A 13,518-nucleotide genomic window follows, 5' to 3' on the forward strand; every position below is an offset into this window, starting at 1 on the left:
AATACTGAGGTACTACTATATTTTCACTAGTGAATACCATTCAGCCAAGTAAGGAAATAGAATAAAGAGAATCCAAAATTGGTGGCTACAGAAACGAAGAAGACAGCAGAAATAAGGAAATCCGTCAATCCCAACATTGACAACCAGGTCAAATACTGAACTTTTAGGTCCTCCAAGTTAGGGGAGTAGATTTTTTTTTTTTTTTTAATGACATACCTCCTCTTTTCCAATTCAACTCACATAAATGAAAAGCAGAATATGTCTGCATGCTGTCACAGTAAATTGTTAAAAAGTGCTTTAACGGGATATGTAAATAGCAGCATTATATGTACAATCTGGGAGGTGGTCCTCACAGTGAGATTGGTTCCTTTCTGGAATGCTCTGCAAACCCACTCCACACTCTGCAAAAGCCTCAGAGGACAGGTAAAGAGATGGTAACAGCAATCTATGAGGAGAGAAACTCAGAATATTTATTTAGCCAAGGGAACAGAGGCTTCAGGGTTGATTAATGCCTTTTTAGGGGGAGAGAATTGTGAAACCTTCTGAGTGAAGGTAAATGTTAATTTGTGACAAGGTGCTAAAGCAGAATGTCATCTAACCTATCTTCTTAGAAGTAAATGAGAACTGGATGGTTCAAAGTGTCTTTGGCCTCTCCTGAGAGATGAGCCGGCCTAGAATCCAAGGTCATGGACTCTGGTACAGTCTCCAAGATGCTCAAGTCTTCACCATGCTGTCTATGGAAGGAATGGAAGAAACCATACAAATGATACAAATGTCCTTCTAGGAGAAGCACAGAGGGAGTATTTTCCCTGGGGACAATTTTAGGTATAATTTACTTTTTGCTTCTGATATTGAGATGTAATTGACACACAGCTCTGTGTATGTTTAAGGTATACAGCAGTACCCTGGTAGGACTTACATGCATCATGAAGTGATTGTCACAGTAAGTTTAGCGAATAGATACAATTTAAAATAAAGATGGAAAGAATAAAAATAAAGATGGCAGTTAACACTCAAAAAAAAGTAAACCAGGCATCTCGCACTACTTCAGGAAGTTCTGGCACCAAACATCTAACACTGCAAAAGAGAAGCTGTGAAGATTCGGAAGGAAAGGATCTTTGCCTAAGGGATTCTGTAAATTGATGAGTCTTGTCATACAAATTATCTCACCATTACCACCCTTCTGGCTAAGAGGTAGCATCTCAAGTTATTTCCTGAGAAAAACGGCATGTTAACGATCCTCAATCCAGTGTTTTCTGGACAACCTTCAAACTTCTAGTGGCAGACATGTAAACGTCAAAAGGATGGCCAAGCACATTATCACAGAAAGGAAAATTGTGAATCACAACCTCTACTCTGAGATACGCTGTGAAGTCTTCTAGCGCTGGTCTTTAGAGAAAGTATTACCATTTGTCTCCTAACAAAGGTTTCTGAAGTGCAAAACAGTCTAAAGTGCTTCAGTATTTTTATTCTTTAGTAAATACCTTGTTTTACTTGGCTTGTTAGATACTTCTGAAAATGCTCTGGGCTTCATCATTTGCCTTCCTGATCATTTCCACACCCACCTATGTTAAATAGTGAAATCATTTCAGGATAAGTTTCTAAAACCACAGTTTAGAGGCAGAGCAGTGTGGATGAATGGGGAGTCTATATTTTATACAGATTACTCTTAAGCAGTAATTAAAACTTTGGCAAACAAGTCAACGTACCTACTGCGATGCTCATAGCTGCCCTTACACCGGAACTTGTGTGCTGGGAAAACAGTGAAAATTCCTTCTTCCGAACTGAAATACTGCCACTTAATTCCAGGGTTGGATTTCAGGTTGTCTGCAAGAACTGGAGGAGTGGGGGAAAAGAAATATAACCACCAAATCCACAGGTGCACGCAGGCACTGTGCCTCAGGCATCTGTTTTGCATAAATGGTTTGTAGTATGAATAAATCCCACTAGATTTAAGGCTGTAAATTTTCTACTAAACATTTGCTTTCTGTCCCTTAAAAAAATACCCCATGAATGGAAAATGTAATGAATGCTTCAGTCACGTGAAGCAATTATTCTTAATATTGTATAGTGACACTTAATGTCCTGGATTATTTTTCCAGCATGAGTGACTCATTTGCATTAATCTCATCCTCACTGGGCTAGTCCCTGCTGGGTCGGTGTACATTTGCTGGCTTGGGGGTATGTTCTCTAACTGTGGAAGACAGTAATACTAATAGTCTAGTCTCCAGAGTCCAGACCTGTGTGCTGACCTTGTTTGCTTCACAATGAGGGAAACAGCATGGATGGTACCTAAAAAGCCAGAACCATAATCATTCAGGAGTAGCTTATGGAATGATTCCAATGTGCCAACATTACAATAGAGACTTTCCCTCACAATATCTCACTTGACCCATAAAACTCCAGGGTGAAGAGGGTGTTAGCATTCCCTACTTTGGAGTTGAGGAAATAGGCTTATGGAGCTTAAGCAACTTGTCTGAGGCCTCATCAGGAATTGGCTGGCCTGGGATTCAAGTCTGGGTATCCGGGCTCCCATATTGTTCCCATCACGTGGCAATGACCCCCTTCATAAGTGTACAGCATCCCCCGCACCAGTTCGGCAGCTGGAATGGCAGCCACCTTACTGTGTGCAATCCTTCCCCAAACCTCCAGGAAACCCCTCTCTCTTCTCTGACACCCTTCGACTCTGCTCCACACCACCTCATTCACGTATCACATACTACCGTGTGCAGGGTACTGCCTTACATGGTGCAAGATACACAGGATGGGCAGAGAGCAGCCCTTCTGTGATAAGCAATAAACCAGGAGAATTATATAGAGGCAAATGGGGCAAAAGAAGAAAGCATGAGGTCTGTTTGGCAAAACATGTCTAGGTAAAGCTCTGAATGCCACACAGCCATCCTGTAGTCTGGCTTAGGGGTCAGCAAACTTATGAAAAGGGCCAGGAGGTCAGCAACTGTGGTTTTGCACGCCATACGGTCCCTGTTCCAACTATAACACAGCCTTGTGATGTGAAAGCAACCACAGACGTCCGTAAAAGACTGTCTGGGTGGGTGTATTCCATAAAAGCGTATTTGCAAACATCAGTGGCAAGCTGGATTTGGACAGTGGTCCTCCAACTACATCATGTAAAATGCACCATGTGGAAGCCTTTGAACATATTTAGCAGTTGCCCTGCCCAATACACATCAAGGAACTATAGTGCACTGTAGCCTCACATATATCCTAGGAGTAAACAGTCCATTAACCCAAGTTATAGATGAGGAGCTGGGCTGAGAGAGGTTTGCTGACTTGTATATGACCACGACACCTGTCCCCTCTCTGCACTCTGCCAGGCAACCTTATTAAGGTCATCACTGGACCCAGATGACCACCCTCTCTCTGGAGACCAATGCTGATGTGAGTGTGCATAAATAGGGATGAGGGTTTTTCTCTGTCTCATCTCCTGGGAGTCTGAGCCTTAACCTTGACCTCACATTAGCTCTCTTCTCCAGGCAGCCCTGTCAACTGGCAGTGAAAAGGCAAATGCTGTCTTTGGAAGTAAAGGAGAGCTGGGTGACCTCATGTAAAAGTAACATCTGTAACAATAAACAGGCTACACTGAGACTATTAAAAGGGGAGCCAATGAGCACAAGAATGTTTTAAAAATAAATCAGAATTCACACAGTGCGTTATACATTTAGTCTCACCACAGAAGATCATTCTGGTTCCATTCCAGCACTAGAGCCTAAGTGTAGGGCAAGATTCCTCAAACCCTCCTGCTGAGAACTCCTTTGGTATCTGATTAAATCTCATCTGTTATTTAGCACTAGCAGCAGCAGATGATGGTTATGATGGTAATGAGGACCCTGGGGCACTGAAGCAATCAATCTATCATTGTGTGCACCCCATGCAGGTTCCTCCTGACCCAGAGGTGGGTGACAGCCCTATTATCCCTGCGGGGACTCCACAGGGGGCTTCCCCATTCACAGGAGTCAGTTAGGCATTCTGATCACTAGATAACTTGAGTTGGGGTCCTGCAGGCTCAACTCGATCCTCAGAAATGCTGGAAGCCGTCCAGGAAGGAGAGCTGGGCAGGCGCCCAACCTGTCAGCCCATGATGCACAGTACAAGGCTTGAAGTTATCAGTAGGCAGGGTCTATATCTGTCTGAGCTGTTCTGCACAACAGTCTCGGACACACACATGTGAAGAAGGCAATGAATGGCTTTTCCTCACTGCAGCTTGACCCCAAGACAGAAGTCACTGCACTCTCTGACATCCTTCTGCACTTTACCTCTTCCCACCTTCCAGTGAAGGGGCTTCCCTGATGGCTCAGTGATAAAGAAGCCTCCTGCCAATGCAGGAGTCCCCGGTTCGATTTCTGGGTCGGGAAGACTGCCTGGAGGAAAGAAATGGCAACCCACTCCAGTATTCTTGCTGGGGAAATCCCATGGAAAAAGGAGCCTGGCAGGCTACAGTCCAATGGGTTGCAAAAAGCGTCAGACACAACTTAGCAATTAAACACCACCACCTTCTAGTTAGAATTATTGTCCTTCCAGTTAACTTTCTGATACTCCATCCCTAGATTCAAAGACCCTTGAGGGTGAGATCTATATCTGAGCCATCTCTGTACTATCTCTGGAAGCACAGATTTCCAGTTCTTTGCACATCAAGGCATGCACTCTATGTGATGTCTGCAGCATACAGGCTAGGAAGATCTGCGTGGAAGTACTATTAATGTTTCTTAAACATTTTTTGATACTTTTGCTTAACAAATTTTAAAATCTTACTTTCTTCTAATGCCAAATCCAATTACACATAAATATTTTGACTAAATCAACATAGACCAATTTTAATTCTAAATATGTTTAAAAATTATAAACACTCCCTTCTCCCAACACCACTGCCAATACAGCTGGTACAAAAATAGGTAAATGGAGAGAGAAGAGGCTTGCTTGTCTGATGATTTCATTTTTGTTGTTCAGTTGATCAGTTGTACCCGACTCTCTGTGACCTCATGGACTGCAGCATGCCAGACTCCCCTGTCCTTCACCATCTCCCAGAGCTTGCTCAAACTCATGTCCATTGAGTCAATGATATCATCCAACCATCTCACCTTCTGTCATTCCCTTCTCCTCCTGCCTTTAATCCTTCCCAGCATCAGGGTCTTTTCCAATGAGTCAGTTCTTTGCATCAGGTGGCCAAAGTATTGGAGTTTCAATTTCAGCATCAGTCCTTCCAATGAATATTCAGGACTGATTTCCATTAGGATGGACTGGCTGGATCTCCTTACAGTCCAAGGGACTCTCAGGAGTCTTCTCCAACACCATTTAAAAGCATCAGTTATTCAGCGCTCAGTCTTCTTTATGGTCCAACTCTCACACCCATACATGACTACTGGAAAAACCATAGCTTTGACTATATGGACATTTTTGGCAAAGTAATGTCTTTTCTTTTTAATATGTTGTCTAGGTTTGTCATAGTTTTTCTTCCAAACAGCAAGCATCTTTTATGGAATGATATGGGAACACTTCATGGGACTATATATATCAAAACATATCAATTGTGTATGCTAAACAGATGAAGTTTATTAGATGTCAATTATACATCGATAAAACTGATTTAATAGTGAAAATTTATTTAGCATCATACAAACTAGTTTTATATATAGTTTGATGTTTTATAATGACTATTACGCTATTATACTATTTTGAAGATGAAGAACAAACTTGCTAAAAGCCCTAAGTCATGATTTAACCTAGGTGTCTGCCTCTAAAGTCCTTTCTCTTTCCAGGACACTACAGCTCTTCTACACGTCAGTAGATAATTGCTAAATGAATTAGCCATCAACAGATAAAAAGCACACGGAGTACTTCTTGAGAAGCAGAATAAATTTATAAACAGGTGGACAGTTCTCAGAATAGTCAGTTGCATCAATTTATAAGTATACAGTATAAATAAATACAATTAAGGAGACACTTGCCAAAAAGGAATGATGTCAAAATTGAAGTAAGACATAAGTCTAAAGCGAGCATTTAAACTTCTGAGAAAAAACAAAGTGCTGAGCTGCTAAAACTGGCACACACCAGCCGGGAGTCTGATGTCATAGGCTTCTCCATCAACCCCACAGGCTGGTTTACCTGGAAAACGGCACAGACACAGGCTACAGTTCAGAAGGGAGGTCAACGGTAACTGCGGCACTGAGGGCTGTGTGTGACATCAGGCAATAAATAGCATATTTGAGATAATAAAGGGGGTTTTTATTTGGCAGAGAAACTACAGAGCTGAGACCTGTTAATTATTTTGTAGATGCTCAACAGGTTAGAGATGTGAGCTTGAAATGTCTTTTTGTTTCACTGTCAAATTTCTCACAGGCCTGAGAAAGCCATTTGGAGACAGGCCCATTGCTATTTTGTACTTTCTACTTAATTCAGGCTGGCTCTTAGGGACTAAAAGGGAGACCTTGATAAATCAGAAGGACTGAGAATAAGAAGCCATGGATTTAAGTCCCAACTTTTTATCCAACATCCAAAGGTATCTTTCTAAAATGGAAATCAAATCCCACCACTGACTTCCTTAAAACTGTTCAAAGGGTTCCCACTTAACTATGCCTAATATTAAATCCAAACCTCATCAGTCCTTTCCTACTCGCCAGTCTCACCTTTTCCCAGTTCAACCCGTTGGATATAGAAAGCTATTTCTTTTAGTGTTGCATATATGCCCATCTTTTTGCACTGGAATAACCACCTTCTCAGAGAGACCTTCACTGACTACCGTGCATTATCATTCTCCCTCAGAGCATGCAGTGTTTTCCTTCACAGCAAAGCTTGATAAGTTTAATGTATTTGTTTTTGTTGCTATTAGTTCCACATGTCTTACACAGGGGAGTTATCAGTCCCAGAAGGGCAGGGGCCAAGTCTTCACATCCCTAGAGCCTGGCACAAGCCCAGTTTTGGGGAAGCGCTAGGGGTCAGTATCTGTTGGGCAATGAAGACCTTGCCAAAGGCTCTTCACTTCTGTCCCCATAAGATTTCACAATCTGCATCTGCAAAGTAATAGATTTGAAAAAGGTGTTCCTAAAGACCCTTTAGAAGCCCAGAGAAAAATGGTAAGAGGACAAAGAATAAAGGCTCCATCCACTTCAGCAATTGACTATTTCTTTCTTACATGTCCTATGCCAACTATAAGTGAACATGAAGAATTTTGCCATACTCATTGGCTGAATTTTCCTTTGACAAACTGTCATCAGATAAACGACTGAAAAACCGTCCCTCTCCTCTTTGCAGGGACTCTTTATTTCCCGACTACCAGATCTCAACATCTGCCTGCATACAGTGTACTGAACTATCTGTGGGTAATTCTAACATATGGGCCCCAGATTCCACAGTCCCCAGATATTTTCCTTCCAATTTCATCATCTACATCTGATTGGTTCTTACGTCATTGGCCTCTCCAGTCAAAATAAAACCAACCACGTCCCCAGACTCCTTACCTAGGTGTTTTCTTTAACACTTAGCCCACCATGCCAATGAGAAAGAGATGGATTACAACCTGTGTGCAGTTGGGTGGTGACTTTTGTTTTCTTAACAGGATTATTCAGCAGAGGTATGGACGAAAGGAAAGTGCTCTGTAATAGAAAGCTTCTGCTCCCACTTGGAGGAACTCTGGACTTTCTGATGTGCAGCCCAACACCGCTCAGCAATGCACACAGAGCTGTCTACCTCCCACAGCTTGCCAAACGTAAAACACAAGAGCTGTCCTAAATACACAGAGTTGCAGACACACAAAAACACACATACTTTCCCAACAGACCAGAAATTACATAGTACCTCTCAGTAATACTCCATGCAATAGCAATCCTTTGGGAGGGGAATCAAATAAATTAACATCCCGAGGACAGCAAACAAAATTTCTGGCATTATACCCTATCGCACCTTTCCAATTCCTACTCCTTGCTTATATCCTGAGTATCACTTTACCATGTATTCAGAAGGGGCCATACTTCACAGACCCCCAGACACTGTTTATGCTATTCCAGAGGAGGTAAGCATATCAAGTGACCACATACCAGCCACTTTTGAGGCTTCCCAGGTGGTTTTAGTAGTAAAGAATTCACCTGCCAATGCCAGAGAGATGCAGGTACGACCCCTGGGTGGGGAAGATCCCCTGCAGTAGGAAATGGCAACCCACCCCAGTATCCTTGTCTGGAAAATTCCAAGGACAGAGGAGCCTGGCAGGCTATAGTCCACGGGGTCGCAAAGAGTTGGACACGATTCAGCATTGAGCATGCACGGGCACTTTTAGCTATGCTATCTTAGTTAATTCTTACAACAACCCTATGAGGTAGATTTTACTTATTATTCAGGAAACCAAGGCATATTGAGGTTAATGTTTCCAGGTATATAATAGCAAGCAAAAGTCAAACTTACACAGATTCACCAAAGAGATACTGTTATTCCCATTTTAGAGCTAAGAACATTTTGGCTCAAAGTGAGGAGTGACTTAAGCCTTGAGCCTGGAATGGGATCCATGTAGTCCTCTCATTCTCCCACCACACTGATCATGTCAGCTAAAGCCCATCGCCAAAGTTAGATTAATGGCAACTGACCCAGCTATCTCATTGTATTTACTATAGTTTAATACTAAGGAGAGGACATCCACAAGTCTCTGATTCTGTTCCAAGCTCACAGTTCATCATGTCCATTCTAAGTTAATTACATAATGTAAAATAACCAGTCCATTCTGTCCTTGATTCAGTTGAGACAGCCTGGTCATGGGCTTAGATAATCTAGAACAAATTTCTGGGCCAATCCAAAATCAGCACAGGATACACTGCTCTGTCTACCTTCTTCGTTTCCAGTAGATCATTCCCAGTGGACTCAAAGGTCAAGGTCATCTCCAAACACTCATGGAAGGAATAAGAGAAAATTAACGGAGATGGAGTTCTCAAGTCAGGCTGATCATTACAATCAGCTTCTGGAGCCTCAGATTCCCAAGCTTTACCAAGCCAACATTCTGATTCACTAGGTCTGGGTTGGGGGCCAATGAATAGGTATTTCTGACAAAGCACTTAAGATGCCCCTGATGATCAGCCAGGTTTGGGACACTCAACCAGGATGGTAAACACCATTGTCTTATTTGTTTCCCTAACTTCATTTGCTTCCTAGACTCCGTCTTCAACATATAAATATTTTCAAGCTGCTCTAAGAGTATTATCAGGATTTCCCTGATGGTTCAGGGCTAAGACTCCATGCTTCCAGTGCAGGGGCCCCAGATCTGATCCCTAGTCAGGGGATTAGATCTCACATGCCACAACTAAGACCTGGTGGAGCCAAATAAATTTGTTGTTGTTCAGTCGCTCAGTTGTGTCCAGCTCTTTGTGGCCCCATGGACCACAGCACGCCAGGCTTCTCTGGCCTTCACTATCTCCCAGAGTTTGCTCAAACTTATGTCCATCGAGTCAGTGATGCCACCCAAACACCTCATTCTCTGTTGCTCCCCTCTCCTCTTGCCCTCAATCTTTCCCTGCAGCAGGGTCTTTTCCAGTGAGCCAGCTCTTTGCATCAGGTGGCCAAAGTATTGGGAGCTTCAGCAAGCATCAGTCCTTCCAATGAATATTCAGGGTTGATTTCCTTTAGGATTGACTGGTTTGATCTCCTTTCTGTCCAAGGGACTCTCAAGAGTCTTCTCAAGCACCACAGTTCTCTTTATAGTCCAACTCTTACATTTGTACATGACTAATGGAAAAACCATAGCTTTGACTAGATGGACCTTTGTCAGCAAAGTGATGTTTCTGCTTTTTAATATGCTGTCTTGGTTTATCATAGATTTTCCTCCAAGGGGCAAGAGTTTTAAAATCTCATGGTTACACTCACTGCAGCAATTTTGGAGCCCACGAAAATAAAGTCTATCACTATCGCTATTAAAAAGGTATTATCAGCAGACCCTTCCCTATATCCAATCCCCTCCTGAGTTATCAATGACCTTTCACCTTTTCTATGCCAAGCAACTTGGAAGAGTGATCCCCATGGATTCTTCATTTCTTGTTCCCCCATTCACCCCTCATCTACCCAATTTCTTCCCTCCATGGCCCCTCCCACTTTTGGATGATCTTGGCTGCTCCCCGGTTTCTCTTCTCTCAGGCTAACCACCCTTCCATCTGTTCTCCACAAAGCTCTCTTGCCCGCTCTGCTTAAAGTCTTCAGCTGCTTGACTTCAAGCTAAGAAACAAAAACCAAACCAAACCCAAACCAAACTCCTCACACTGATATATAAGGTCCATTAAAATCTGACTTCGTGCTACCTTCCTTTTCTGTTCCTTATTCCCTCTTACACGGCAACCTGTGCTGGATGCACTTTTCATAGATTCTGAAATGAGAAATGTGTTTGGTACTCAGCTCAAGAGCATTCAGCATGGCATCACACTACATCTGTCTGTTGACTTTTCTCCTCATCCCAAGTGCTTTCAACATACATAAGACAAGGTTGTGCGCTCTGTGAGGGGAGGGATTCTATCTTAACTACCCTGGTGTCTGCCACAGTAACCACTGTAAAGTTGTCACAGGAGAGAAGCTTATTATGAGGGGGAGAGACAGAGTCAGGATTGGTTCTGGTCTCAATCTTTGGTAACGAGCAAAATGAAGCTGCTGCTAACTGATATATGGAACATGGCCCACGGAGGTGGTTTGGGTGGGGAAAGAGTAGATTGTGGGTTTGGTCTAGAGTTTGATATATTGAAAATACAGTGTTGAGGAGACATCTCTTCATTTTAAACCATCTGTCATGAGGAGGCCATCAGACTAGGAGTCAGGACACATACGTTTAGTCACGTTAATACCAACATTTTTTTGTTTGACTTTACATAGATCAGTTAACTTCTCTAGGCCTGTTTCTCATTTATATAACACTGATGAATATTTTCCCTTGGTATCCATGGTAAGAATAAGACAGAAGTATAAAATGGTTTATGAGGTACCAAAGAGTAACAGATTGATTTTCCTGTGCGCATTGTATATTTGAAATCACCACAGTTAGTTTCATGAAAACTATTCATCTGGATAGTCTGTTTTAACAGTCTCCATATACCTGAGACATTTATATGTGCTGATTTCCTAAGCTAAGAAAACCAGTGCTGATTAACACCATATCACATCTACATTCTATTCTTCACTAAGGTTGTTACAAAAGCCTTGATTATTCCATTATAAAGGTGAGACAACAAAATTACAAAGAAAATCCTAGTTCTATTCATTCTATTCAAGCATTTACTGTACCTTTTGGGCTTTCCTTGTGGCTCAGCTGGTAAAGAATCTGCCTGCAATGTGGGAGACCTGAGTTCGATCCCTGGGTTGAGAAGATCTCCTGGAGAAGAGAAAGGCTACCCACTCCAGTATTCTGGCCTGGAGAATTCCCTGGACTGTATAGTCCATTGTGTCGTAAAGAGTCGGACACAACTGAGCAACTTTCACTTTCACTTTCCTATGTACTTTCTATGGGCAAGGGACTGGATTAAACACCTGGCATACAAAAAATAAATTAAAAGGAGTAGAGCATCAAACAGATGTCCAGCATAAAAAAACTAAAATTCTATAGTAAGAATGGATCTTGGAGTAAAGTAATAAAGAGTTGTGACTGGGCTGACAGAACTCTGAGGGGCCACCCCAACCTCTAAGTTCCCCTGGGTGTGGCTGAGGACTCCACCGAGGCAGTACCTCAGCCCATCTTCTCCTACTGCTCAACTCTGTCTCCTTTCCTTTCCCCGAAGATTGCCAACCTCCATCTCAGAGTCTGCCTCCTAGTAAACCCAATCTGCTACAACAGACAAGGAATTCGTACCTAATAAGAGCAAAGTATGGAGGAGTGATAAAAACTAGGGATTTGGAGAAATGAAAGGGATTCCTTGAGGATACAGCTCAGAGGGCACAAGGAAGTGAAAGAAGAGCAGAAGATGAAACTTAAAGGCTTTCATCTTTATTTGAAAGTTTGAGGGAAGCAATCAGAGCTTTTGAGAAATGGAGTTGTAGAGTGAGTACTTTAGAATATCTACCATGTGCAGAATACATTGAAAATGAGGATGAATAGGAGAAGGGAAACTTTGGGGGAGATTTCTACATTAATTTGTCTTCTAGAAAGGCAATGAAGATTTAAATCTATGGTACTCAAGTGGAAAAAACAAGAGGATTCAAGATACACCTTTGAACTATGGAATTTAAGCCAAGTTTCCCTTTAATGAAAAGGACAATGAGACCTACATTACAAGGGGATGTGATGAGCAGGAAGAGGGACACACAGGTAAATGCCCTAGCAGGTGTCTTGTATGTAGTGAATAGTCATTCACTTATGCTCTCATTTGGTCAAAACCATTAAAGCCTAAAGTCTCAGGTAGAAGAAGATGAGGAAGAATTCCCAGTGTAGCCAGGAGAGGGTACCAACAATATATTCCAGATTGGGGAGTAAGTTTAGAGGAAAGTGTTCTTGTTTGTTTGATGGTTTAATTTTTGAGGTAGTTACCGGATTATCATAGAGAAATACGTGTCCTGAAGTTGGTTCTTCAATAAATAAACTCAGAAACAGGCCACAGCTGGAGATAGAGCTTTAGAATTGAGTAGTCCCATCACTTCATGGGAAATAGATGGGGAGACAGTGGAAACAGTGGCTGACTTTAGTTTTTTGGGCTCCAAAATCACTGCAGATGGTGATTGCAGCCATGAAATTAAAAGACGCTTACTCCTTGGAAGGAAAGTTATGACCAACCTAGATATCATATTAAAAAGCAGAGGCATTACTTTGCCAACAAAGGTCCATCTAGTCAAGGCTATGGTTTTTCCAGTGGTTATGTATGGATGTGAGAGTTGGACTGTGAGGAAAGCTGAGCGCCAAAAAATTGATGCTTTTGAACTGTGGTGTTGGAGAAGACTCTTGAGAGTCCCTTGGACTGCAAGGAGATCCAACCAGTCCATCCTAAAGGAGATCAGTCCTGGGTGTTCATTGGAAGGACTGATGCTGAAGCTGAAACTCCAGTACTTTGGCCACCTCATGTGAAGAGTTGACTCATTGAAAAAGACCCTGATGCTGGGAGGGATTGGGGGCAGGAGGAGAAGGGGACGGCAGAGGATGAGATGGCTGGATGACATCACTGACTCGATGGGCATGGGTTTGAGTAAACTCCAGGAGTTGGTGATGGACAGGGAGGCCTGGTGTGTTGTGATTCATGGGGTCACAAAGAGTCGGACATGACTGAGCGACTGAACTGAGCACGTGGTAGGAGCAGGGGTGTTGCATAAATTGAGAACATTCAGGGAGAGAAAAGTGAGGGGGTGAAGAGAGGACATGTGGGGACATCCACCTTAGGAAAAAAGAGCCCAAGAAGAAGGATGAAAAAGGCTGGGCAGAGAAGTCTGGGGATAAATGGCACAGAACAATTTTATAGAAACTAAGGATGATAAAGTTTCAAAAAAGGAAGCTTTCATGCCAACTGCTGTATAGCAATCATGTGAAACCGTGTAGGGGTCACTTGAGATCCAAAGCAGCAAAGAGGA

General features: G+C 42.5%; 1 protein-coding gene across 1 annotated transcript in view; it reads right to left on the reverse strand.

The window, feature by feature from the left end:
* Positions 1–13,518, reverse strand: part of CACHD1 (cache domain containing 1) — a 231,833-nt gene that overhangs the window by 62,707 nt on the left and 155,608 nt on the right. Inside the window, exon 5 of the mRNA XM_043461068.1 lies at positions 1,710–1,836. Within this exon, the coding sequence (XP_043317003.1) occupies positions 1,710–1,836 (127 nt within the window). The remainder of the gene's footprint in view (positions 1–1,709; positions 1,837–13,518) is intronic.

The sequence above is a fragment of the Cervus canadensis genome, chromosome 2 (genome assembly GCF_019320065.1).
Source record: "Cervus canadensis isolate Bull #8, Minnesota chromosome 2, ASM1932006v1, whole genome shotgun sequence".
In the NCBI taxonomy this organism is placed as follows: Eukaryota; Metazoa; Chordata; class Mammalia; order Artiodactyla; family Cervidae; genus Cervus; species Cervus canadensis.